Source organism: Lepidochelys olivacea (genome assembly GCF_965140295.1).
Source record: "Lepidochelys olivacea isolate rLepOli2 genome assembly, chromosome: 3".
Taxonomy (NCBI): Eukaryota; Metazoa; Chordata; order Testudines; family Cheloniidae; genus Lepidochelys; species Lepidochelys olivacea.
The window spans coordinates 11,804,311-11,831,351 of NC_140413.1; the positions used below are offsets into that span (position 1 = coordinate 11,804,311).

The 27,041-nt window shown below is 49.0% G+C and overlaps 1 protein-coding gene across 2 annotated transcripts in view; it reads left to right on the forward strand.

The window, feature by feature from the left end:
* Positions 1-6,008: 6,008 nt before the first annotated feature.
* Positions 6,009-27,041, forward strand: part of TRAM2 (translocation associated membrane protein 2) — a 48,003-nt gene continuing 26,970 nt past the window's right edge. Inside the window, exons 1-2 of one of the 2 annotated variants that reach the window (XM_084622349.1) lie at positions 12,433-12,532; positions 23,358-23,458. In XM_084622349.1, coding sequence (XP_084478475.1) covers positions 12,448-12,532; positions 23,358-23,458 — 186 coding nt within the window. In that variant the 5' untranslated portion in view covers positions 12,433-12,447. Of the gene's footprint in view, positions 6,240-12,432; positions 12,533-23,357; positions 23,459-27,041 lie in introns of those variants that run through there. The other variant, XM_084622350.1, reaches the window with a different exon arrangement.

The following is a 27,041-nucleotide window of genomic DNA, read 5'->3' on the forward strand; positions in this document are numbered from 1 at the left end:
CACTCTGACAGTTTCCACGGTATGCATCCGATGAAGTGAGCTGTAGCTCACGAAAGCTCATGCTCAAATAAATTGGTTAGTCTCTAAGGTGCCACAAGTCCTCCTTTCCTTTTTGCGAATACAGACTAACACGGCTGTTACTCTGAAACCTGTCATAAAGGGACATTGTCACACTACAAATCATGGGTCTGATTTTCATAGGTTGGCCCTACCCAACTTTAGTGGAGCTTGGAGGTGCTCATCACTTCTGAAACAGAGTTAGATATTCTCCTAAATTCCTTTTTTGTGATTGCTGCTACTGACTTTTATTATTCATAATAATGGCACCTGCCACCTTTGCATCCAATCACTTCTGTAAGGGAAGGGCCGGGAGTTCATAGCCAAGGCCTATAGCTCTTACCCTGGTGCTGATCCACACAAAAACACTTGCGCCACTGAGAGGTGATTGATTTCTCTTTGGCCATGAGAGGGCGCTGCCATTCAAAGTCACAAAGCAGATCTGTTACAAACGCAGCTCTCTAGAGAATAGCTTGGGATGCAGGAGGACGAGAGCTCGCAACATTGCTTGCACGGGTATTGATACCACCCCACTCCTGTGAACAGATGGGAGCTGAGGAAGACAGGCGGTAGCCAACACGTAACTTGTATGCAGGATGATATGCCTACCTAACACCTGCAGCCAGTGTATGTTGCACATTGTAGGGAGAATGGTCACTTTGGATAAGCTATTACCAGCAGGAGAGTGAGTTTGTGTGTGTATGTTTGGGGGGGGGGGGGAGAGAACCTGGATTTGTGCTGGAAATGGCCCACCTTGATTATCATACACATTGTAAAGAGAGGTTTCAGAGTAACAGCCGTGTTAGTCTGTATTCGCAAAAAGAAAAGGAGGACTTGTGGCACCTTAGAGACTGGCCAATTTGTTTGGGCATGGGCTTTCGTGAGCTGCAGCTCACTTCATCCGATGAGGTGAGCAGTGGCTCACGAGGGCTTGTGCTCGGGTGGATTGGTTGGTCTCTAGGGTGCCACAAGTCCTCCTTTTCCTGTAAAGAGAGTGGTCACTTTGGATGGGCTATTACCAGCAGGAGAGTGAGTTTGTGTGGGGAGCTGGCGGGGGTGAGAAAACCTGGATTTATGCTGGAAATGGCCCAACTTGACTATCATACACATTGTAAGGAGAGTGATCACTTTAGATAAGCTATTACCAGCAGGAGAGTGGGGTGGGAGGAGGTAGTGTTTCCTGGTCTCTGTGTATATAGTGTCTTCTGCAGTTTCCACAGTATGCATCCAATGAAGTGAGCTGTAGCTCATGAAAGCTTATGCTCTAATAAATTGGTTAGTCTCTAAGGTGCCACAAGTCCTCCTTTTCTTTTTGTGTGTTGTAACTTCACCTTTGGAACCCAGCACTGGTGTCATGGTTGTGATGAAGTTCTATGTACGAATTGGATTCTAGTGCTAGGATCCAACTCCTCCACGTGTGAGTGTCCCCAGGTGCCCTTAAGGAAGTGGATGTCTCCCATCTTACTGCCGTTTATTATGGATTTTTTGCCATTTTAAAAATCCTGGTGCTCCTACTGTTCGTAAATCCAAGTACTAGACTCTTGCCTAGGGATTTCGCCGTTGATGCGCATCTGTTTAGACTTATCCAATCATTGAGCGCTCTGCTGGGGCTTCCAACAAGGAGACAATACAGACCCAAAACTTACACACTGGCAAACAGTGCTATATAAATGACAAATCCTCAGCTGGTGCCAATCAGCATAACCCCAGCTGGCCTGTCGTTTTTTAAAAAAACAACTTCACTATAAGTAGCGGATTCCTAGAAACAGGATTTGCATTCCAGTTCAGTTAAACAATGCAGCACTTTCATTCTACACCAGTCTAACCAGTAAAGCAGGGGTTGGTGGGGCCCCTCACCCCAAAAAGGAAGGGGTGGGAGTGAGGAACTAGTTGATGTTTTTCTGTAGCCATGTAGCTTTGATGAAAAATGAATTTTTTCACAGAATTTTTTCAGTTTGCCAGTGAATGCTTTTACAGGTTTTGAAAAGCAGGTTTCAAAAATCAGCATGTTTTACAGGTTTGACTTTTATCAACCAAAAAATGTTCAATGTGAAAACAAAAAAGCTGCAATTTTTTTCAGTATTTCCCAGGAAAAAATAATTGGTGTTTTTCAGCTAGCTCTGTCGTTCCTGGTTTTCTGAATGCTCCCAAAGTCTGGGCAAGTTCAGAGCTGGGGTTTTGACCTGGGCCCACCTCTAGTTAGAACGGAGTGTCCCCATGTCCGAGTTCGCTCTAAGCAGCTTCCACTCCACCTCCAGGAGGTTACGTGTCCAAAGGACAGGCCTGGATTGTCTTGCATTTCTGAATATCTCTGAGTCTATGATTCATGCTCATTTGCCCCCTGCTATCCCTTCCCTGGCTCTGTAACAGAGAGCATAACTGAGCCCCCTGGTCTATCGGCGGCAGTTTCATTCCACTTTTTTTTTAAAAATGCCTAACGTTTTTGGCCGTTGGAAAGAAAACCAATTGGAACGGCTTTTCTTTTAAAAAGCAAACTCTGCCCAGTTCCATATAGGGTCTGGCTGACACGCCATAGCCCAGGAATGCTGACTCGAACACAGTGCAGCTGATTCGCCAGCTGACTCCCCTGTGAGCTCTTTCCGCCCACTCCAGTTCCCAGCTGGAGACTGAAAGCAAAACACCCCCAGCCACAGCCCCTGAATATAGACCTGATTCTGTGAAACAAGCCCAAGTGGAGGCATCTCCGCTCCAGTAAGGATCATGACCCTGGGTGTTGATCTTTCTCTCCCTTATTCATGGATTTAGATGGAGTCAATCTTGTTCTGAACTGGTGTCAGTGATTAGAAAATCAGTTCCTCCATCTAGGTGCCTCTGGCTTCCCTGTGGATCCTCTTCCACCTAACGATTAGGTGATCTGGTGGGTTTGACTGGCTGTTCTCAGATGGACAAGAGAAGAACATAAGAGCTGCATTATTGGGTCAGACTAATGGTCTATCTAGCCCAGGTCTATCTGTACCAAACAGAGCAATATTGGAAAGATCCACCTCGTCTTCCCCTCCTATCTTCTGGTAGTCAGAGGTTGAGGTTCAGCCCAAGCATGGGGTTACATCCCTGATTATCTTGGCTCATAGCCATTGATGGACCTGTCTTCCATGAACTTATCTAGTTCTTCTTTGAACCCATTTATACTTTTGGCTAGCACAACATCCCATGGCTATGAGTTCCACAGGTTAATTGTGTGTTGCGTGAAAAAGTATTCCCTCTTGTTTCCCCAGCTCCAGGTTTTGTACAGGTTTTCCTGATACTCAGTCTAAACACCCCACTTTGTTAGTTTCACCCCCATTACAATCCCTAGGTATTGACCCAGCAGTTCCTCCCCACCCTTGGTGGTGGCACCCTTCAAATTAGACTGTTCTCAAGCCCTTCCTTTAGCAGTCACTTAGACAAGCTATTTTATCTTTTAATCTTTCCTCCTACATTGGTCCCTCCAGCCCTGTGCTCATTTTTCTCGCTCTTTTCCAAGCAATGTCCAATTTCTCAGTATCTTTGGCAAAGGAACTGCATCTCCTTAGGTGTTTGGACAGCACCTAACACAGTGGGGACTGCAATCCTGAGTAGGGCTCCTGGGCACTAACACAGCACAGGCAATCCATAGTGACATGGAATAAAACAGGGGCTCAGGTGTGGCCATGTCAGAGCTGATCAGGGAGGGACCATCGTCTGCCTGCTCCAGGATGTGATGCTTGCCAGCGCATAACTGCAAATCCAGGGATCTTTTACTGTATGGCACATCTAGTTCACTGCTATTCAACTACGGTACCTATGTGGGCCTCACTACAATAGTATCTGAGCACCTCACAGTCTCTAATGTAGAACACCTCTGAGAAATAGGGAACTGCTATTTTCCCCATTTAACAGATGTGGAACTGAGGCTCACGGAGACTAAGTGACTTGCCCAGGATCACACAGGAAGTCTGTGGCAGAGAAGAGACTTGAATACAGATCACCCAAATCCTAGGCTAGTTCCCAGGACCACACCTCCTCACAATCTCCCTTTGTTTGGTCTCCCTCAACATCTGTGCTTCCCTAGTTTCTCCTTCCCACTGAGTCAAGGCTTATCACCCTTTTTTCTCCTGTCTGACCAGTGTTCCCGGAGCTCAGTCCTTTGTTACTAAGTTATATATCAGGGGTTAGCCCTTGATCCATTGACTTCAGTGGGCTTTGGATCCGACTCTTAGGATCAGGCTCTGAGCATTGTTTTAGCTATACTGCTGTGATGTAGACATGCACAGTGACAGAAGGGGTTTTTTCATCACAATCCACCCTCTCGAGAGACAGTAGCTAGGCTGACAGAAGAATTCTTCCGTCGACCTAGCTGAGTCTACACTAGGGGCTAGGTCGACCTAACAATGTTGTGTAGGACGTGAAATTTACACTGAGCAGTGTAGCTACATTGACCTAAATTTTAGGTGTAGAACCGGCCTTAGTGAAAGAAGCCTTGAGTTTCTCAGTTGCTTATTCTAAACAACATTGTGTGGGTTTTATGGAGAGAAAAGCACAGGCATTTGCACCAGTTAATCAGGACCTATCTAATAGGGATCTCTGCTTCCATAGAGCATGTAAGGCCAGGAATCTATTCCCTATGCTGTATTTGGCTGGAGGGGACACTCGGTGCTCTAAGTGTCCAGTTTGAAACAGCGCAGCCCCTTCAAACCAGCTGGAGCAGTCAGTCCTTCATGCTTCTTCTAACTCTCCCAGGACAGAATGGGCCAGATCCTTAGCTGGTGTCAATCAGCATTGTTCCACTGAAGCCAAGGGAGCTATGCTGGCTTACACCAGCTGAGGAGCTGACCCAGCGTGTTTACTGTGTAGGTCTTTGAGATGACATCTTAAAAACAAAGTGTCTGTTTCCAGTTTTTCTAAGCTACTTGCCGTCACCTCTGTCTTCTGTGGCCCTCTCCCATGCATGGCATGACCCCCAGCTCATCTGCAAAACCCTACCTGGTCCACACTTCAGTCCCTCTTAACGATCCACTTTTGCCTTGCCAGGCTATAGTGAACTGAGTTGACTTGTATGTAAATTGTCTATTGTTGATCCCTCTCCCCTTACCTTTGCTTGTCAGTCTGTCCTTAGGCTGTCAGCCCTTTAGACAGAGCCCACCCCTACTCCAGTGTTTGGAAAGTGCCTTGGACTTTGGGGTGCAGCCATCAATAAATAAGAATGGATATTAATGAGTCCAGGATACTCTGCGAAGTGTTCTGCTCTGGAGACCTTGGCCAACTTCTTCTTGTCCTCCAGATTATCCTCTTCCCGCCTGGCTGCTGCTCTCTACCCCAGAAGCAGCTGCATTCCAGTGCTGCTCTGTGTGTGTAACTTGTGAAGCACCTTGAATCCTGGAGTCTGAAAGGTGTTCAAAATGTGCTGCATTATTATTCAATAGGTGTCCCTGTGGATATTAAAAGGGGAGAAGCCTGGGATCAGATGATCGGGATGTGAACAGGAAGTCCGAGGCACCTGTGTGGGTTTAATGCCTCTGAAAATAAAGTCAGAGGGGCCCAGTCCTTACTCAGAGGCTTTAGGCAGGCTGCTCCCATGAATAATGCTCAGCGGGTAAAGGCTGTATGTTTCTAAGACTTCTGGAGTCCGAATAAAGTGGGTTTAGGAGGCAGCATCGCCTAGGGGCTAGCGCGCTGAGCGGCAACTCTGGCGACCTTGCGTCTGTTCCCAGCGCTACCCCTGGCCTGCTGGGGCGAGCCTGGGGAAGTCACCGTCCCGCTCCGTGCCTCAGTTTCCCCCTCTGACAATCGTGACACTGACCTACTAGGTCAGTGAAGGGTGGGGGGTTGGGCAGGGTGGAGGAAGGGGTGGGTTGAATGCCGGAGGGCAGGGAGCCGGGGGCGGAGCTGGGGGGCGGTGAGGAGCCGAGCCCGGCCGGCCGAGAGCCAGCCCCGCGGGCAGGGACGGGTTAAGCGGGCGGGGGCGGTCGGCGCAGGCGCGGGCCCGGCGCTGCCGAAGTTCTCCGGGCTCCGGGCCGGGCGAAGTTTGCGGCGCTGGGCGGAGGCAGCGGCGGGCGGCCGGGCTGCTCCGCTCCGCTCCGGCCATGGCCTTCCGCCGGCGGGCCAAGAGCTACCCGCTCTTCAGCCAGGAGTTCCTGATCCACAACCACGCGGACATCGGCTTCTGCCTGGTGCTCTGCGTGCTCATCGCGCTCATGTTCGAGGTGAGAGCGGGGGGCCCCCCTGCACCCCCGGGGACCCCCCTGCACCCCCGGGGACCCCCCTGATTGCTGACCCTGGGGACCCCCTGCACCTCCCCCACGGGACCCCCTGCCCACTGACCCCGGGGGCCCCCCCTGATTGCTGACCCCGGGGGCCCCCTGCACCTCTCCTGGGGGACCCTCCTGCACCACTGACCCCGAGCACTCCCCTGCGCCTCGCCCGTGCCCCCCCCGCACCCCTCTCCACTGACCCTGGGGACCCCCCCCGCACCCACCTTGAGAGACTCCTTGTGACCCTTCCCCAGGACTTTGCCCTGTGCACCCTGGGGGTGCTGCCCACTCCACTCTGGGACCCTGCTGTGCCCCTCCCTGCAGATCTGCCCCTTGCCCTCTCAGGATACTGCCTGCTGCACCCCCAAGGAACCCTACTGCACTCCTTTCTTGGGGGACCCCTCTGCAGCCCCCTACCATGGGACACTGTGGCCCTTCCTGGGGGTATTCTCTGTGCCTCTCCAAGGGACCCTGATGCAGTCCCTCCACCCAGGGCATCCTTCCTTGGGACCCCAATGCACTGCACACCCTGGGGGTGGATCCGAATGTAACTCCTTCCCAGGGGATCCTACTCCAGCAGATCCTCTCCTTGTCAGTAGAAGCAAATTCCAACCTCCCACGGTGCACCCCTGGAGAGTGCACCTTTGCAATGCACCCCTTTGACGTGTGGGGGAGAAGATGACCCCCCTGCACCCTGCCTGGGGAGGGAGCCCCAGTGAATCTGCCTTTCGGCACTACCCACATTGCGCCCATCAGGAGGAGCGCAATGCACTAAGCCCCCCAGTCCCACTAACCTCCTTTTCCCAGCCCCTTTGTGGGTTAGTTTCCCTCCCCTACACTGCACTTCCTTCCCCCTTTCGTTCGCCAGGGATCCTTCCCACTCTTCCTGTCCTTTCCCATCCCCATACGCCACCATCCACCCCCGGATAACTTCATTTCTCCTCTTCCATACCCCCAGCTGCTTCTCCACTCTGTCCACACCCACAACTTCGACCTCCCCAGCTTCCAGTCCCCCCAGTACATCCTTCCCCCTCCCCAGTGCCTCCTTCTCCTGCTCCAGTTTGCAGTCTCCCCTTCCCCCCCCCCAGCCCCTCTTAGGCCTGGACCAGTGCCCACCAGGAACAAGATTTCCCCCTGGCCTCTAGCTGCTGCCCTCCTTGAGTCTGGTTGAGTGTAGGTGGGGGTACTGGGGACACTGACTAGCTACTGCCAGGGATGGCCATGCTTGTGTGACCCCTGTCCATGGGGTCCATGAGATAGGCCGGGTAGCATCCTTCAGTCTCTGTGTTTGGGCATGGTGCAGGCGGCGTGTTGACCGTCTTGGGCCCCAACATTGTGGGGTGGAGGAAAAGGCTTTTGGGGTGAGGCTCTCCCTGTGCTAGAGCTCCGGGGATGGGGGACAGCTGGCTCTGGCCGGTGCTTTCCCCAGGGTTTGGGGATGAGCTGCCAGATGGCGTTGGTCTATGCCCCAGAAGTTGGGGGAGTTGATGAGTGAGGGGAAGTTGGGTGTGGCCTGAGTTGAAGTGGAGCAGCTTTAAGGCAGGGGATGTGTTGTGATGAGGTCACAACCTTTTGAGGTTTGGCGGGAACCCCTGCAGTGTGCTGTCATGCTGTGGTTAGCAGGAGAGGTGGCAGGGCCCACAGCCGGGCCACCAGATGCTGCCATCCTGACAGCTCTCTCGCTAAGCAGGGCAGGCTAGGTGAGGTCATTCCTTGGCTGGGAGACCTCTGAGCAGCCCGGAGGTGCTGCTGGGAGTGGGGATGGCAATTCAGTGGAAGGCTAATGCTCAGCCTGATGCAATGCCCCTGTGCTGCTGGATAGCCCCATCTTTCAGGTGCACTGTGGCCGTGGGTTTGGATTGTTGGGCTTTGTCAAAGGGGCGCTATCAGATTTTAAATCTTTTTTTTTTTTAATCCCTTGTCTAGGTTACTTACCACTGATACCTTTGATTACCAAAATCAAAAGAACTTTAAAAATCCAGCCCACTTTTCACCATTTCTGTAGCTTGCTCTGAGTTTCCCGCAGCTGTCGTTACTTCTTTGTGTTTGTTTATAACCCCTTTTTCGCGCTGGATTCTTATGTGCCAGCACCTGGTTGCAATGGTTGGGGTGCAAACTCTGCAGGGGAATATGCAAACCCAGATCAAACGGAAGATTTTTTTTTAAAGAAATGGAAACATTTCAGTAAATAGGGTTCATTTAAAGAAGAAAAATAGCTTTACCTGCGGAGGGGGAGAGGCAGTGTTGGTGGAGGACGTCTGCCCCTTCCCTTTCCCCGGGAGCAGCTGCCCCTTTCCTTTGCCCATAAGCTAGGGTTGCCATCTCTGAGCTACAAAAAACTGGGACATTCGGGATGATCCTGAGCGCGTTGCACACGACCAGCTGGCCAGTTTTTGGAGCACACTGACCGACGCCCAGGACAGCGATCTCAAACAGGGACAATCCTGGGAGAATCTGGCCAGGTGGCAACCCTACTATTGAGGTACTGGGGGTTAGGTGTCGGTGGGGGCAACTGGCCTACCATTTTCCACCACTTCCTTTTGTTCCCGCCTTCCCCAGCATTGCCCCTTCCCTGGAGGGAGTCGTGATCCTGACCTTAGAGAAATGTCCTTCTGGAGGAGTGCAGTGCCCCCTCCCAGGCCACACTGTCCCCAGTGCCCCTTTCCCCATGCTTGGGGCATCTTCCCCTCCACCAACCCCTGAGCTCGCCAGGAGCCTTGTTCTCCCTCTTTCCAGAGACATCCCACAAGCCAGAGGTGCTCTCCTGCCTCCCTTCAGCCAGCCCCCACCAGAGAGAACCCAATGAAACCTTTCCCCCTGTGGGAGGGGGAGTTATTTATCTGCCCCTCCCCAGTACATTTGATAGAAATGGAGCCCCTGGTAGGGGGAGAGGAGCAGACCCTTGGCCTCTCCCAAGCCTGGCATCAGGGCTCTTCCTCCCTGTCAGTCCATAGCCAGGAGAGCAGGCTCCTTGCAGCCCCAGTGCTTTGCACAGAAATGTCAGGAATGTGGAGCTTTCCCCCCCACCACCACCCCGCCCCTTCCCAGCTTTCTCCTCTCTTTCCTCTCCTCTTTCAGGGGAGGAGACAGGATAGGGAGGGGGCTGAGGATTCCTGCTGAACAACTCAGCCCTTCAGGCTTGCTCCATACGCGGAGTCTGGCCAGCCTGGCACCTCAGGGGCGTGCGTGCTTCTGCGGTCAGCATCTGAACCATGTATGTCTGCTAGGACCGTGTCTCTCCCAGCCCCCCAGCCGAGTGCCACGTTTCAGGGCAAAGGGAGACGAGATGGAAGAGGGGTGGGGGAGAACGCATCAGAGAAGGGGGAAACCCATTTCCTTAATTAAAAAAACAAAACAAAAAAAAAAGACAGTTTTTCCCTCCCTTTCATTGCAATGCACTGAATGAACAAGTAGTTTTCAGTACCTAGAAATCTTAATGTCTTTAAAGGAAACATCTAAATTAGAGCCAGAAAGGCCAGCTGGCTGGGGTATAAATTCCCAAACCGCATGCAAATGCCACAGAGTTGGACACACCGGCTGCAAGTTTCATAGTTGTACTTTGAAAACAAAACAAAACAAGCAGCGACTTTGAGCTGGAGGGGGTTTTGTCTCCCACTAACTCAGCAGGCCGAGGGTTTCCCCTTGGTTGTTGCTGGTGGTCACTTTACCAAACTTTCCTTCTCTAAGGCTGTGTCTACGCTGGCACTTTTGTCCGTATAACTTTGCCAGTGTGGACAGTGCTATGTCTGCGGGAGACCGTCTCCTGACGACATGGCTACTGCTGCTCGTTGGGGGTGGTTTAATTATGTCCACAGGAGAACTCTCCCCCGTCAGCATAGAGAGGCTACACAGGAGATCTTACAGCTGCATCGGTACATCTGTGTCGCTGTAAGCTGTCTAGTGTAGACGTGGCCTTAGCCTCAGGGCTGCGTGCGGAATAAGCTCGTCTGGGCTCTCTTTAGAAAAAGCTGATTGTGTTTTTGCACAGTTGGAAGATGTCGGCTTGACAGTCCTGGAGACAGGACTTGTCTGCATTGGTATTTTCATTAATCTCCCACCGTTGCAGCTGCACTAGTCAGAATCCTGGTGTAAACAGGGCATTGTTACCATCCAGACTTCAGAGGAAAATTGTTAGAAGAACCTAAATGATGCTTTTGAGAGAGAAGGGGGATGAGGTAATATCGGTCGTTGGACCAACTTCTGTTGGTGAGAGAGACAAGCTTTTGCACTACACACAGCTCTTCTCCAGGTCTGGGAAAGGCCCTCTGAGCATCGCAGCTAAATACAAGACGGAGCAGATTGTTTAGCATCAGTGGTTAGTGCACGTTCTGAGGAATCACTGTAGGTGAAGTAGCCCATTAATACATCTTCAGTCATAGGACAAAAAGCGGGGCTAGTGGGCTACAGAGTGTTATAATAAGCCCTAAATCCAGTGTCTCTGTCAGATCCATGATTTTCAGTGGCTAGCAGCGTTATGAATTTAAGCTCCCAGGCTTGTCTTTGGAAAGTGTTGTGCAGGTTTTGTTCAAGGATGCGGCCTGATAGGGCAGCTGTAGCGTGATCGCGCTGTGAAAAGTATTCACCACAGCTGCTGGCGTGTTTGTCTTTTCTCGTTTTCCTGTGTGAATTCATTCAACGTAGGTGCCTTTTGTAATTTTACTCCCTCATCTGGACCTGCACTGAGACAACACAGTAATAAAAACACCCGTGTCCTCTCTTCGGTGGAACTTCAACGGAGGAGAATGTTAGTGTAGGGACAGCCAAGGCAGAGTCAGTATTAGCCTAAATACTGTCCCTGCGAAGGGACAAAAATGTGTTTTGCTTTATTTTTTTTTTTCTTTTTGATGTACAGAGAGAATTTGAAGTGTGGTTTGTGCTGGAAATGCTGGTCTTGTGTCCCCTGCTTTCTCCCCCATCCCCTAGAAGGCTCTGTGGATGTCTGGCAAACTCGTAAGATTAGGACATGTGCCATATCGTGCAAATGAAACCTGCTTAAGTGGGAAGGGAAGAGAGGGTCACGACGCGCCTACTCTCCACCTTCGCCTGTCCCAGCGGCCTCACACCCTCCTGATCTCCTTTCACTTCTTCTCTTCAGCTTCTCCCCTCTTACTGCTGCCTTTCATAGTACAAATATACGGTGGTCCCCACGCCCTTGGGCTATGTCTATGCGTGTAGTATACAGGCACTACTTGTGTATCTACGTGTCGCAATGAAAGGCTCCAGCAACAGGGAGCTGCTGGGGCCTTTTCCCACAGCGGGAAAAGGCTCTGGCAGTGGGGCACGATCCTGAAAAGTAGCCGTGTAGACATGGGAGGCACTGCTTGGGCGTGTAGGTAGATACGCTGGAAGTTCAAACGTATAGGGCATGCTGCTTGCCTAAGCCGTGTCTCGCCCGCTACGCTGCTATTTATAGCCCTTCTAGCTGGGGGTGCAGCATCTGTACTCCACACGCCCCCGGAAGTGTAGACGTACTTTTAGAAAGTCATTTCTTGGCCCCAGCGGCCTCTTACTCTCACGTCCTCACCTTTGTAGCCTTTGCGCCTGAACCCACTGAGTGCGCCATGTACGGGCAGCACCTCGAGTTCCTGTCTTTCATTCTGGATCCCCTGGCTCGCCATGTCCCCCTGCAGCTGCTGTCACAGAGGTTTCTAACGGCCTCTTCCTGGCCAGGGGGTCCTCAGACTTGGTCCATCCTCCTAAACTGCTGCTTTTGGCTGCGTCAGTCATACTCCCCCCTCTTGATGTCTTTTCCTCCCTTGGCTTTTGTTGTGGCTCTGTCCTCTCTTGGTTCTCCTCCGACCGCTGGGTGCTTCTCCCCCCTTTCCACTCTGGTGAGATGCCTCAGGGCTCTGCCCTGGCCTCCCGCTCACTTTACAGCCTCTCCTTGTGAGATCTGATCCATGATCTTTGCTGGAATGACCTCTCTCTCCACTCCTGCCCTGCCTCCCTCACTCCTGCCCTGTGTCTCTGCCTATCTCTGACAATTCCAGCATGTTTTACCATCACTGTGCACTTAACGTGGCTAAAGCTGAGCTGCTGATCTCTTTCCAAAACGTTCTTTATCCCTCCTCTCCTCCCCCTAGTCTTGATCATCATTGCTTGGACCCACATCCCAGGTATCCCCTTTTACTCCTTGTTTCCTTCCTCACCCCGCGCAGGCATGCTGTTTCCATGTCCTGCCACTTGCTGTTCCACGACACTTCTAAGATCCGCCCTGCGTCTGCTAGAGTTGGAGACTTTGCATGGTGGGTGAATCTTCACCAGGGATGGGTGAATGCAGTCCACAGGGGCTTTGAGCAGCCCGTTAGGCCTTCCTCAGGCTGGTGTGGCCTGTGGTGGAGATCAGAGAGCATCATCTGCAGAGCCCTTCTAGAGTGTAGTGGCCAGAGCTCAGATCAAAGCGGAGAGTCTCAAGCTCTCTCCTAGGCTGCAGCTCCCTCCTAACGTGGATAGACGCGAGACGCTGCCCTCAGCTGGTGAAAGGTTTGGCACTCCCGCTGACTGGCCATACAGACGTGGAGAGACTGAAGGAAATGGCAGAACCTGTCTCACAATAGACCATTTCCTGTAGGGAAGGATTTCTCTGGGCTCACAGGCACTCTCCCGCAGGCTGTGAATGTGTGACTGTGACTTAACCATTTCCTTCCAAATCTGCAGCTGGCACACTTCTGACCTAGACAGTCGCCATCGTGTGTTTGCGAGGGCCTGTGGCGTTGTCTGCTCACAGGTGGTGAGCTACTATCCAGCCACAGTCCTTGCTGCCCTAAAGCTTGCTGTGTAGCTCTGTGCTGCTTAGGCCTTAGCTGGAGTATTGTGTCCAGTCGTGGGCACCACATTCCAGGAAAGATGTGGACAAATTGAAGAAATGCCAGAGAACAGCAGCAAAAATTATTAAAGGTCTAGAAACTATGACCTATGATGGAAGATTGAAAACATTTAGTATGTTTAGCATGGAGAAGAGAAGACTGGGGGGGGGGTTACATAACAGGTTTCAAGTATGTAAAATGTGGTTACAAGGAGGAGGGAGAAAAATTGTTCTCCTTAACCTCTGAGAATAGGACTTGAAGCAAGGGAGGTTTAGGTTGGACATTAGGGAAAAACTGCCTAACCGTCCGGGTGACTAAGCACTGGAACAAATTGCCAACGGAGGTTGTGGAATCTCCATCATTGGCAGTTTTTAAGAGCAGGTTAGACCAGTGGTTCTCAACCCATTTACCATTGTGGGCCGCATATGCAGCTCTCTGTGTTACGTGGGCCACATCCACACAATATATATATATATATATATATATATATATACTACCTGTGTGGCCCTGAGGATATCACATGGGCCACTGCTGCGTACTGATTGGGCCACAAGCGGCCCACGCCTCAGGTTGAGAACCACTGGGTTAGACAAACATCTGTCAGGAATGGCCGAGTTAAAACGTCGTCCTGCCTTGAGTGCAGGGGACTGGACTAGATGGCCTCTAGTCTCGCCTTCCAGTCCTACACTACTATGATTCTGTGAACATGGTGGCTAGTACAAGTCTGAACAGCTGTACAGCATTTCACACCCAAAGTACTGTGAGTATCAACTTCTTAGGGCCTGACCCTGCAACCCCTCTTCATACACACAGCTTCTATTGACTTCAGTGGGAAATCCCTGTGCAGAGAGCGCTTTGTAACCAAGGCCTTGCCTTGGCCAGTCAGACTTGTGCCCTTTGTAGCCTGGTATCCTGTCATGGGCAGTGGGCAGTTGCCAAATGGCGAAGAAGGACAGTGCAGCGGTTAGAGCCCTAGCCCTAGGAGTCGGGAGACCTGAGTTCAAGTCAACGAGGTTTGTGTAACTCACTTAGCCTCTCTGTGCCTCTCATCCCCATTTTAGGTGTGAACCAAAGCACTTTCCCACCTCAAAGCGGTGTCGTGAGGATAAACACATTAAAGATTGAGGCACTCTGTGACAGGAGCCTTGTAAGTCCATGACTAGGTAGATGCCTTTGAAAGTGGCCTGGACACAGTGCTATACAATGTACTGTGGGTAGAGCCTTCCCAAATTCGCAGTCCACTTTGGTAAATTTCGTGTCATAGCATTTTAAAAATCTTGAATTTCATGGTTTCAGATATTTAAATCTTAAATTTCAGTGTTGTCACAAAGCATGAATATGTATTTAAAAATATAACCGCGTCAAGCCCTTAAGTCAGCATTTCTAAAACTGGGGGTCCCGACCCAAAAGGGGGCTCCGAGGCCATTGTGGCAGGGCTGCGGTATGGCCACCTTTACTTCTGCGGTACCTTCCGAGCTGGGCGGGCAGAGAGTGGCGGCTGCTGGCCGGGTGCCCAGCTCGGAAGGCAGAGCTGACCCAGCGGTGGTATAGAAGTAAGAATGCCATGGTGTGGTATTGCCACCCTTACTTCTGCGCTGTAGCCTGCAGCGATGTGGCCTTCTGAGGGGGGCGCCTGGCTAGCAGCTGCCACTTTCTGGCCGCCCAGTTGTGAAGGCGGCGCAGAAGTATGGGTTGGCAAGTATGAGTTGCCATATGGGCGGCGCAGAAGTATGGGTTGCCTGCCCCCCCTCCCAAAATCCGTATTACGTGGGAGAGACCAGTTTCATGGTCTGTGTCATGTTTTTCATGGCTGTGAATTCAGTAGGACCCTAACTATAGGGAACAGTCTTGTGTTGGCAGTGAGATGGCGCGTGTGATCTACTATAGGCTTCTCCATCTGTAGCTTCTAGGATGAAGGCTGATGTGATGAAAATATTTTTTTTGGATTGAACCCAGTTTCAGTCCCCTCTTAATTCAAGTTGGATCTGGTTCCTCTCCAGATCGATTGTGTGAAAGGTGTAGTTGGTGTGAGAGTGAGAAAGCAGTGCTGGATTTTCTACAGCTCCTGGCCTCTTTGGCAAGCAGTCTAAATAAGTTTCTACTCCTGACCTGTCCAGGGTCAGTGCAGGAAGCTACAGGATGGACCACGCTTTGAAAAGACATGCTTGCTCATTCTAAAAGTAAATCTAAGTGATGGCAAAGAATCACTTCCACTATTTTACTGATTAAAATTACCCCATATTTAAATTAAAATAAGTTCTTTTCACCCAAGCCCCAAATTGCTTTTACTTCACTGGCATATTTTAAACCATGTTCTAGCAACAAATGAAACTTGAAAAGGATTTGTAATGCCAGCGCTATGACATGGATGATGGCACCACCAGTTGCCCTTACCTAGCTGGTCAAGCTTTGACTAGGTTAACCTTAATACAAAATGCTTACGCAGTGTTTTTCATCCCTCAATCAACAAAGCACTTTACTAAGGAGGTCAGTATCATTATCCACATTTTACAGAAGGGGAAACTGAGGCACCGGAGATGATGTGACTTGCCCAAGGTCACCCAGCAGGCCAGTGGCAGAGCTGGGAATCAAACCCCAATCTCCCAAGTCCCAGTCCAGGGCCCTCTCTTCTGGCTTGCAGAGCTGTAGACATTTATGGTAATAAAATCTTGCTGACTCGTGTTAAATTCCTATTTGTCTCAAACAGTTCAGATAAGCTTGTTGCTAAAGCACACTTGTGACATGCAGCAATGCTCCTTTGTATAACGTGAACTCACTAAACTTGGAAACTTCCCCCCCTCCCCGTGCCTTGAAAGTAGGTGGTTTTAGTTAGTCAAAACCAAAAGCACATCTGGATTCTAGAGTCACCACACAGCTTGGTGGGAGGAAAAATTAATCTATTTTAGCTGGAGCCAATGAAGCTCAAGTTGTGATGCTTTCTCCTGTATTCTTGTTCCAAACAAGGATGGGAACATTCACTGCCATCATAGTCCTGAATCATGGTCTTCCAAATATGACCCTGCCAAAGGGAGGAGGCTCACAAATGAGCTCCTGTTTCCAAACTAATACTAAATATACTCTGTCCTATTATAGCACCCTTCACGAAAAGCTCTTAAAACACAGTACGAGCAGTAACGAACGAAGCCTCACAATAGCCCTTTGTGGTAGGGTAATGTCATCTGTGTCTGATGGACAGGGAAACCGGAGAACCCAGAGGTGAAGTGACCTGGCCAAGATTGCAGAGTTTGTGGCGGAGCTGGGATTAGAACCTAGATCTCCTAGTGCGGTGGGAATAAATAAAAGGGAAATGCATGGTAGACGAACTGTTGTATGTTAAAATAGACAGGTATATTTGGACAGTGTGTTGTGAATCAGATGCTAAAAAAAAACCCTCCTTTTTATCCTTGAGCCTCAGAGTCAAATTTGGGAGTCCAATTTACGTGCAGGTCCTATTCTGATGCATCTGGAATGTACTTTGGATTAACAGGTTTTTATTTGTGTTTCAATGGGCACTCGAGCCCTCAGAGCACAACAGTAGGAAGCAACGTATATTTTTTTAATTGTTTGACAAACCTGTAATATGAACAGAAATATTTTAAGGAGGCTGTGGAATCTCTGTCATTGGAGGTGTTTAAGAATGGGTTAGACAAACACCGGTCACAGACGGTCTAGACCAGTGGTCTCCAAAGTGGGGTGCATGCACTGCAGGGGGTGCGCCAGAGGATCCCAGGGGGTGCCCTGCAGGAGGAGCACTCTGCCGGTTTTTTTTTATTCGGCGGCAGCTCGGCATGCCTGTGGCAGGTCTTCCCGTCTTCTTTCTTCTGCGGCACCGTGCAGGTTCGCGATCCAAAAACTTTGGAGACCACTGGTCTAGACAATACTTAGTCCTGTTTCAGTGCAGGGGACTGGACTAGATGACATCTGAAGGTTCCCTTACAGTCTTACATTTCAATGATTTATTTCTAATGACACTTCCCGGGCAGGGCGGGGCCAGGTTTATGCATTTAAAGGTGCTGTAAACCAAACCCAATAGCCTCCTTGTAGCTGCGGACAAGCCCTGGGCACACCTGAAAGTGAAACTAACCAGGATTTGACTAGAAACGTTTGTCAGTTTCACTTTTGATTTTGCTGCATGACCTGCAAAATGCCAACAGCTTGAACAATGAAGTAAATGGGGTCAGGATGTTAAGATGTCCATTTAAGACCTATTAGAGGGACCTGGTTTTCTGAGGGGGAGGGGATGCCCTTTAATAGGTCTGTTTGGGATGCTATCACCAGCAGGAGAGTGAATTTGTGTGGGGGGGTGGAGGGTGAGAAAACCTGGATTTGTGCTGGAAATGGCCCACCTGATGATCACTTTAGATAAGCTATTACCAGCAGGACAGTGGGGTGGGAGGAGGTATTTTTTCATATTCTCTGTGTATAAATAAAGTCTGCTGCAGTTTCCACGGCATGCATCTGATGAAGTGAGCTGTAGCTCACGAAAGCTCATGCTCAAATAAATTGGTTAGTCTCTAAGGTGCCACAAGTACTCCTCTTCTTTTTGCGAATACAGACTAACACGGCTGTTACTCTGAAACCTGTCTAAAAATCTTGACATTTTAAAATTCCAGCTTTAATAATCCAAGGTACATCAGTAACGGGGCCATGAATTATTGGTACATGGTGATGCATGTGCTCTAGGTTCTCTTCTAAAGGGGGGAAAGGGCACCCCAGCATTTATATGGGATAAGCAGCTCCCACACTAAGAATTATTTTGACTTCATTCACTCTCCAGTTATAAGTAAATAGGTGGGCTGTGGAGTGTGATTATGCGTCTTCAAATACTTCTCATAATAATTGAGTTGTGTTCCTTTGATTTTTGGTCCCCGCTATCCCATTCACTTTCCTGTGGCAAGCTGAGTGGCTCCCAATGTCATGCTACAGGGCTAAAAGTAGCAGTGTAGACGTTCCCGCTCAGGCTCTTAGATCCACCCACTCGCTAGGTTTCCATGCCTCAGCTCCAGTCTGAGCGGGAACATTATACTGCTATTTTTAGCCCCGTAGCACAAGCCCCATGAGTCTGAGTGTGTAGACCTAGGTTCTGAGGCTTACTGCTGCAGGCCTTTTTTGCAGTGTAGACATACTGAGTGGCTGTTGGATGTCAGCCTAGTGCCAGGATTGGGGTTTTAATGTCACCAGTTTAGGCTGTTATTGGATCAGGTGTCAGTATCGTATTCAGTGGAGCAGATTCCCTTCTGAGTGATGGGGAGATTAAAACCCATCTGGCTGGTAGCTGGAGTAGGGCAGAGGGCTGTAATTTGCACAGCATTCGGGAAGCTTAGTTTTGGCTAATGCCGTCCCTGACCCTTGCAAACAGTTCTGTGCAAACAGTAGCTCCTCTCCCACCCGCTTGCTCATTACTCATTCCCCTAATCTGACTGTTCTCCACGTCACCAGCTGGCATTGCACTCGATGGATTCCAAACTCCAGCTGGTGCCAGCGTGTTTACTTACGCAGGCAGCAGGAGAGCCTGGCAAACGGCCCATGGCCAAGTTGCTGCACAGCTTTGCAAAGAGAGTGCAAGGTAAAGGCATCTTGGAGATGAGACACCGGTTTATGTTCTCGCCCATAGTGCCTGTGAGGGAGGTGGGGCTGAGCTGCTGTTCCTGTACTAAAGGGAAGGTGGCTTGGCGTCTCTTTCTCAAGAAGAACGGGAGTACTTGTGGCACCTCTAAGATGCCAGAAGTACTCCTGTTCTTTTTGCGGATACAGACTAACACGGCTGCTACTCTGAAACCTATTTCTCAAGATGGTCCCAGGCTGAGGGTGGTGGTAACGGTTTAAGATCCTGGAGGCCAACCAGCTATGGTGGTCGGTGCTGCACGGACATACAGCACATGACAGACGCTGTCCTAAAGAGCTGACCACCAACGGGGGAGGTTTCCAAAGGAGTGTAAGCGACTTGGGGTACGTCCACACGGCAGCCAGGAGTGTCCTTTCCAGCTCAGGTAGATATGCTTGTGCTAGCTTTCGTCAGGCTGGTGCACTCCAAATAGTAGTGTGGCCAATGGCTCCATGGGCAGTGACACGGGGTAGCTGCCTGAGTACACGCTCTGTCGGGGAGGGGGGTGCAGCTCGCTTGTCCCATCACCCATGTAGCTGCAGCACCACTGCTATTTTTGGCTCATTTTATCTGGATCAAAGCTAGTGTGTGTACGTCTACCCAGGCCAGAAGGGACAGCCCCCCTGACTGCAGTGTCAGTGTACCCTTAGGAGCACAAGTTCCTGGGAGGGCTGTAACTTCCCCAAGTCCCTGGGGCTGAGGCTCCTAAATGACTTAGGGTGGTTTGATGAGCCCATTCCAAACCCTGTTGATATTCAGTGAGATGTACGTATCTCACTCCCTTAGTCTCTGAAAGTCTCAGTCTACAAGATGAGACATAACCGGTAAATGAGACAAGCAGGCTGAGGTGAGGGACTCTGGGTATAACACAAATCCTGGGATGTGCCTAGTTCTTGGCCAGCTGTGAGCTGTGGTTGCAACTTGCCACCTGCAGTCTGAACTTTCCCGCTCTGGTGCAGTCTTCCTCTTTGGATCCACCGGTACCTCCCAAGTGACTTACAAAGGGTTCTGGTTCTTTCTTTAATACTTCAAGAACTTAGAAAAAGTTGTCACCGGGGTCTCCAGGTTTTGCATGCCCGTCTTTGGACCAAATAGTTTTACAGTTGCTGTTTCTATTTTATAGATAGATCTTTTATTGGACACTAAATGCAGTTCATCCTAATGCTTTGCAAACACCAGTGCTTGCCATGCCCCTGTGAGTTTGGGAAGTCTTATCGCCATTTTACTGATGGGGGAAACTGGGGCACGGAGCAGTTATGTGACTTGCCCAGAGGCACAAAGCCAGGGCTAGAGCTCCTGAGTTCTTGTTTCACTGTCCTGTGTGTGAGCCAATAGATCGTGCCCCTCTGTCTGCACAATACCCTGGATTATGTTAAACAGCATATGGCCGTACGTTGGGTGTTTTAAATACTTGTTGCCAGTCCTGCTCCAAATGAAGTTATCCAGCCGCATCAGATCATACACAGTGGGTCTCCTGCTTTGAGCAGGGGGTTGGACTAGATGACCTCCTGAGGTCCCTTCCAACCCTGATATTCTATGATTCTATAAAATACTGGGATGACCTCACTGTGATGGGGAAACACTGGTATGACTGAGCAGAATTTGACACTCTAATTTACATGTGGCCAGCAAGGACATTACAGGTGTCCTGTTAAATGCCCCTCTTACCTGCCAATGGTGCATGTAGCCTGTCCACACAGCCATGTATTCATCTTGCTGGAGTCCTGATGGTCCCTCTGCTTGTTTGTTACGTGCATCTTGTTTCAGTTTAAATTGCAAGCACTTTGGGATCTGAGTGTGTTTGCACAACCCCCAAAATGATGGGGCTCTAATCTCAGGGCTTCTCTACGCTTAAGATGCTACAGTGAGGCAGCTTCTCTAGTGTTTCAGTGTAGACGCTAGCTATGCTGACAGGAGGGGTTCTTCCATCGACGCTGGTAATCCACCTCCCTGAGAGGTGGTAGCTAGGTCAATGGAGGAATCTTTCTGCCGACCTAGCGCTGTCTACCTAGGACATAGGTTGGCTTAACGCTGCTGCTCAGGGGTGTGGATTATTCACACCACTGACCAACATAGTTAAACCGAGCTAACTTTGTGGTGTAGACTAGGTCTCAGTCTTTAGATCAAGACTGGATTCTAGAGAGAAATGCCCTAGTTCAGCCACACCATTTGGGGCTCTGGGCAGGAATCAGTGGGTGAAATTATGATGGCCTGTGTTCTGCAGGATGTCAGTCAAGATCAGGGATCGGCAACCTTTGGCACGTGGCCCACCAGGGAAAGCCGCTGGCAGGCAGGGACAGTTTGTTTACCTGCAGCGTCTTCAGGTTCGGCCAATCACAGCTCCCACTGGCCATGGTTCATCGTCCCAGGCCAATGGGGGCTGCAGGAAGGGCGGCCAGCACATCCCTTGGCCTGTGCCGCTTCCCGCAGCCCCCACTGGCCTGGAACGGCGAACCGTGCCCAGTGGGAGCTGCGATTGGCCGAACCTGCAGGTGCTGCAGGTAAACAAACGGGCCCGGCCCACAAGCAGATTTCCCTGGCGGGCCATGTGCCAAAGGTTGCCAGTCCCTTGTCTAGATGATCCGAGTGGGTTCTTCTGGCCTTAAAATTTTATCTGCCCTGAGAGGGCAAAGCTAATCTTGCCAACTAGGTTAAACAGTGGTTCCAATTGTCTTATTCTAGTGACTTCATTGTTATTAATCTGGGCGCTTCCGGGTGAGTGAGAGCAGAGTTTAGTTTTCATTCGTAACCACATCTGGAATGGTTTGAAGCCTTCGTGTGAAGTTAGTGCCAGTGGTGGTATCAGAATGAAAGCCCCAGAGGCTTCGGTCCTCTGTGCGTAGAGCAAGTACAGTAAAAGCAGCAGCAACGCAAGCTTCCTCCCCACTTGGGAGCAAGAAGCAGTACTCAGGGTAGGAACTTTGACCCTGCTAGTGTCCTCGAGGCAACACACTAAAGAAAACCTGAGTAACCCGGTGAATTGCTGTAGAAACACTGTGTGCCTCGACTTGGAATCTCCAGGCAGTCCGCTTTGCTGGACTTGCATAGCGGATACAGTCACCAGTGGGTGAAACTCACTAGGCCTACGAATCTCTGATCACGTGGTGCTCCTGGGTTTCTCCTTAGAAGGACAAGGAAGACACGGGTGTTATCGGTTGTAGCTGACACGGTATGAGAATAATTTCACACTTATAGAAATTCTGATTTAGCGTGAAGGAAAATTTCACAGTCCCCCTCATATCAGCCTCTTTAAAAGCTGCCCTTGTGCTTTGGTTCCACCTCACATGCAGACAGGAATGGGGGCAGGAGGTGGGATTGGGAAGAGAATCAGCTTCCAGATGCAGAGAATGAAAATAATTTGGTCCAAGTTCCATGACTAGACCTGCCGTAGTGTTAGACAGAAGGACCAGCAACAACACTTCTGTCACAAATCTCATGAGCCCTCAGGCCTGCAAAGCTGTTGCTGTATAGCCCAGGGAGGCTGGGATTATCAGTTCCCCACTGGCCAACCACATCTGTTTCCAAACCTGGCTGGTCATGAGACTTCAGATATTTAAAACTGAATCATGCTAATGACTAATTTGCTTTTGATTCCTTTCTGCTTCAGTTCAGACATAGATTTGAGTAGTTGCTATCTTGATTTGCCAAAGCTAGTAGAAAACAGTGTTTTGTGCCATCTGAAAGCTTGGAACCCCGCTTTGAAATAGCAGATATCATTAACTTTAGCCATTCATGAGATTGTCTACTAAAATCACATTGGAATTGACCAGAGCTTTGGGAGTAGAATGCTAAGGATGTTGTGGTATTAAGGTATGAAATCTTGCAACCAGCATGCCTGGAAGTCCTTTGGTGGGCAGTACAAGTGCTTTAGGACCAGAAAACTTTACAAAGCCCTGGTCCAGCGAATGGAAAGAAATACTTTTGTTCTTTGCTGTGTGTCCCTATTATGTAGCACAAGGTCTCTGAGCTATTCACTAAGGATTTGGATCACAGGTGGGCTGGAATGCAGGAAACCTGAATTCTGTTCCCCACTCTGCCACTGACTCACTGTCTGACCATGGGCAAGTACCTCAGTTCCCCATCTGTAAAACGGAAATGGTACAGGGCTCCTCTTTATAAATCTGAGACATACAGATTATAGTTCTGTGTATGGCATAAGATTACTAGCTGTCATTGCCTAGTTATCATGTAGGGCTTTTTAGAATACAACTAAAATGCAGCTACCTCTGGGGTGGAGGGTGGTTGCTGGGTAAACAATTGTCATGCTCACTAGTTGTGTGGGACAGAAGGGAATGTTTGGCCAAGACCGTGGGCACATCCCTTTCTTGTGTTCAGTGCTCTGAGACCTTTAATATCCCCACAGAGTCTTTGTTTTTTAAGGCCTTATCTGAAAGACACTGAGACAGATAGTTGCAGTGTTTCATAGATTGTGGTCTTCTAAATGGCAGTTGCTAACCTTTACTAAATGCAGCTTCTGTCTATTTGTGTTGAAGCTCACAGTGCACTAAGTCTGTCTTTTCTAAAGATCTGCACTTCCCTGCGTGGTATGGAATCTAGACGGCTCATGGGGGTGGGTGAAGAGAAATCCTGTGTTGCCACTTGCTTGGAAACATTAACGTGCCCAATGTTGCAGGTTTTAATTCTCTGATTTCAATACAGATGATTCAGCTTGTTATTACCAAGTCAAGTGTTGGCTGCTAACACTGCACTCTGCGATGAAGGGGGTCCTTGCAAACAGTGAATTCCACCTCCCCAGCAAGGTAGGGTAAATACTCCAATTTGGTAGCTGAGGAAACTGATACACAGATTAAGTGACTTGCCCAAATTTACTTTGTCAGTAGCAAAGTTTTGACAATAGAAACCAGGAGTCCTCATTCCTCATGTCCTACTTTTACTAGTCATAATAATAGCTAATAATACCTAGCTCTTATATGGTGCTCTTCATTAATAGATCCCAACTTGACTTACAAAGCAGGTCAGTATGATTATCCCCATTTTACAGATGGGGAAACTGAGGCACGGGCATGTTACTAGGCCAAAGTCACCCAGCAAGCCAGTGGCAGAGCTCCTTGGTATCCTGAGTCCCAGTTCTTTGCTCCATCAACTAGACAATACTGCCTTTACATTAAATGGCATCAGTGCTAGCTGATATTTATCATCTGAATTCTCTCATCACCTTTGTGTGTGTGTCTGTAATAACAATATATTTTACATTGTAAAAATTACTCTAAATATTTAATTACCTTCGTTGAGAAGGTTCCTGGCCTAGTGGATAGAGGGGAAGCTGTAGATATGATATATCTTGATTACAGTAACCCCTTTGACACATGACATTCTCATAAGCAAACTAGGGAAATGTAGTCTAGATGAAATTACCATAAATTGAGTATAAGTTTGGTTGAAAAACTATTCAAAGAGTAGGTTTCAGAGTAACAGCCGTGTTAGTCTGTATTCGCAAAAAGAAAAGGAGGACTTGTGGCACCTTAGAGACTAACCAATTTATTTGAGCATGAGCTTTCGTGAGCTACAGCTCACTTCATCGGATGCATACCGTGGAAACTGCAGCAGACTTTATATATACACAGAGAATATGAAACAATACCTCCTCCCACCCCACTGTCCTGCTGGTAATAGCTTATCTAAAGTGATCATCAGGTGGGCCATTTCCAGCACAAATCCAGGTTTTCTCACCCTCCACCCCCCCACACAAAGGCCCACCTGATGATCACTTTAGATAAGCTATTACCAGCAGGACAGTGGGGTGGGAGGAGGTATTGTTTCATATTCTCTGTGTATATATAAAGTCTGCTGCAGTTTCCACGGTATGCATCCGATGAAGTGAGCTGTAGCTCACGAAAGCTCATGCTCAAATAAATTGGTTAGTCTCTAAGGTGCCACAAGTACTCCTTTTCTTTTTACTCAAAGAGTAGTTATCAATGGTTCCCTGTCAAACTGGGAGGACATATCTAGTGGGGTCCTTCCAGGATCTGTCGTGGGTCTGCTACTATTCAGTATTAATGGCTTGGCGAATAGAGTGGAGAATAAGCTCACAAAATTTATGGATGACACCAAACTCGGAGGGGTTGCAAACACTTTGGAGGACAGGGTTAGAATGCAAAACATTGGATTCTTGATTCAGTCTTGATACATTGGAGAATTGGTCTGAAATCAGCAAGATGACATTCGGTCAAGATAAGTGCAATGTACTTCCCTTACGAAGGAAAAATCAAATGCATAGCCACAAAACAGGAAATAACTGGCTAGGTGGTAGTACTACTGAAAACGACCTGGGGGTTGTAATTAGGCTTGGCAGAGAACAATTTTTATTTATTTTTAAAATAAATTTGGTGGATAATATTGATGCTTATTTTTAAGCATTTTTTCTATTATTGATTTAAATTTTCACAGTTGCAGGGAATTATTGGGGGGTGTCAGATAATCATTTAATGACAATAGACATTAAGATTCAAAAAGTAAAAACCTTATAACCACTAAAACACAAACTGTCAGCATCATGTGTCAAAATACGGAAAGTAGATATCCTTAAATCAAGCTCTAATACAGTCTCAAACAGCATTTTTCTTACTCTGCCTTTATGTAAATTTCTGTTCTCATTGAAAGAAGTATTTTCCCATCTGTTTATGTAGTAAAATCAACATTTACTGAAACTTACTGGTAAAAATCCAACCCTTCCAAGCACCGGTATAGTGGATCACAAATTGAATGAATCAACAATGTGATGCAGTTGAGAAAAAGACTGATATTAACAGGGGTTTCATATGTAAGACATGGGACGTAATTGTCCCTTTCCACTTGGTACTGTGTCAAGTTCTGGGCACCACACTTTAGGGAATATGTAGACAAATTAGAGAGAGTCTAGAGGAGATCAACAAAAATGATAAAAAGGTTTAGAAAACCTCACCTATGAGGAAAGGTTAAACAAACTGGGCATGTTTAGTCTTGAGAAAAAAAAGTCCTGGGTGGGACCTGATAACAATCTTCAAATCTGTTAAGGGCTGTTCTCAAGAGGACAGTGATCAGTTGTTCTCCATGTCCCCCAAGGGTTGGACAAGAAGTAATGGGCTTAATCTGCAACAAGAGAGATTTAGGTTAGATATTAGGGAAAACTTTCTAACTCTAAGGATACTGAAGTATGGAATAGGCTTCCAAGAGAGGTTGTGGAATCGCCATCTTTGGAGGTTTTTAAGGACAGGTTAATCTTGTCCGGGATGGTCTAGGTCAGTGGTTCTAAAACTTTTCTTTTTGTGGATCACTTGAAAATTGCTGAGGGTTTCGACACGATCTTTCCAAATGTTTGTAGCTAACAATTGTAAAGCGCTTTGGATAAAAGCACTATAAAAAAAATTAACGCTTTTTTGTCCTACAATTAAAAGCACATAACTGCTATTTTAATATCAGTAGTCTTACCTTTCTAATGTGATGGATGTGCCCTCTCTCCCCTGCCGTGGCAACCCCCAAGCTGCGACTGGGAAGGAGGGGGTCTCTCTCCTGCCACAGCAGCCATGGAGCAGAGGCTGGGAAGAAGGGCCGTCTCTCCCTGGCAGCCGCAGCCCTGGAGCTGGGGAAAGTCGCCTCTTTCTCTGGCCGCCGCAGCTCTGCGTGTCCCAAATTCCCCCCACCCTCTCTTCTCACCCCACTGCCCCTCCCACCTACCCCCATTCCTCCCAAGGCCACCACCTCACCTTACATGTGCGTCTTCTCCAGAGTTCAGGCACTTAATTAGTGGAGCGGTGCCTGGGCGGACTCCACTAATTAGGTGGGTGGCCCTTCATTCTCTCACATGTGGCTGCCCAGGTGTGCACCTTAGAGCAGGAGCAGGCAAACTTTTTGGCTTGAGGGCCACATCGGGTTTCTGAAATTGTACAGAGGGCCAGTTAGGGGAGGCTGGGCCTCCCCAAACAGCCAGGCTGCCGGGCAGGGGGAACAGCAGAGGAGGGGCCAGGGGCTAGCCTCCCAGTCCAGGAGCTCAGGGGCTGGGCAGGAGGGTCCTGCGGGCCGGATGTGGCCCGTGGACTGTAGTTTGCCCACCTCTGCCTTAGAGGGAATTATCCGCAGACCACAATTTGAGAACCTCTGGTCTAGGTATACTTTGTCCTGCCTCAGTGCAAGGGACAGGTACAGTCCAGTATGGCCTCTTCAGGTCCTTTCCAGCCCTACATTTCTATGATTCTATATATAAAGTAGCCTCCCCAGAGACCACACAAATGCTCCCACACACTTGTATTTCCCTTCTTCTAAGCAACTTTGTGCTGTCGTTTTCTCTTGTTTGTTCTTAATTTAGGAATGCCTATATTGGATCAGACCCAGTCTGTCTAGGTCTGT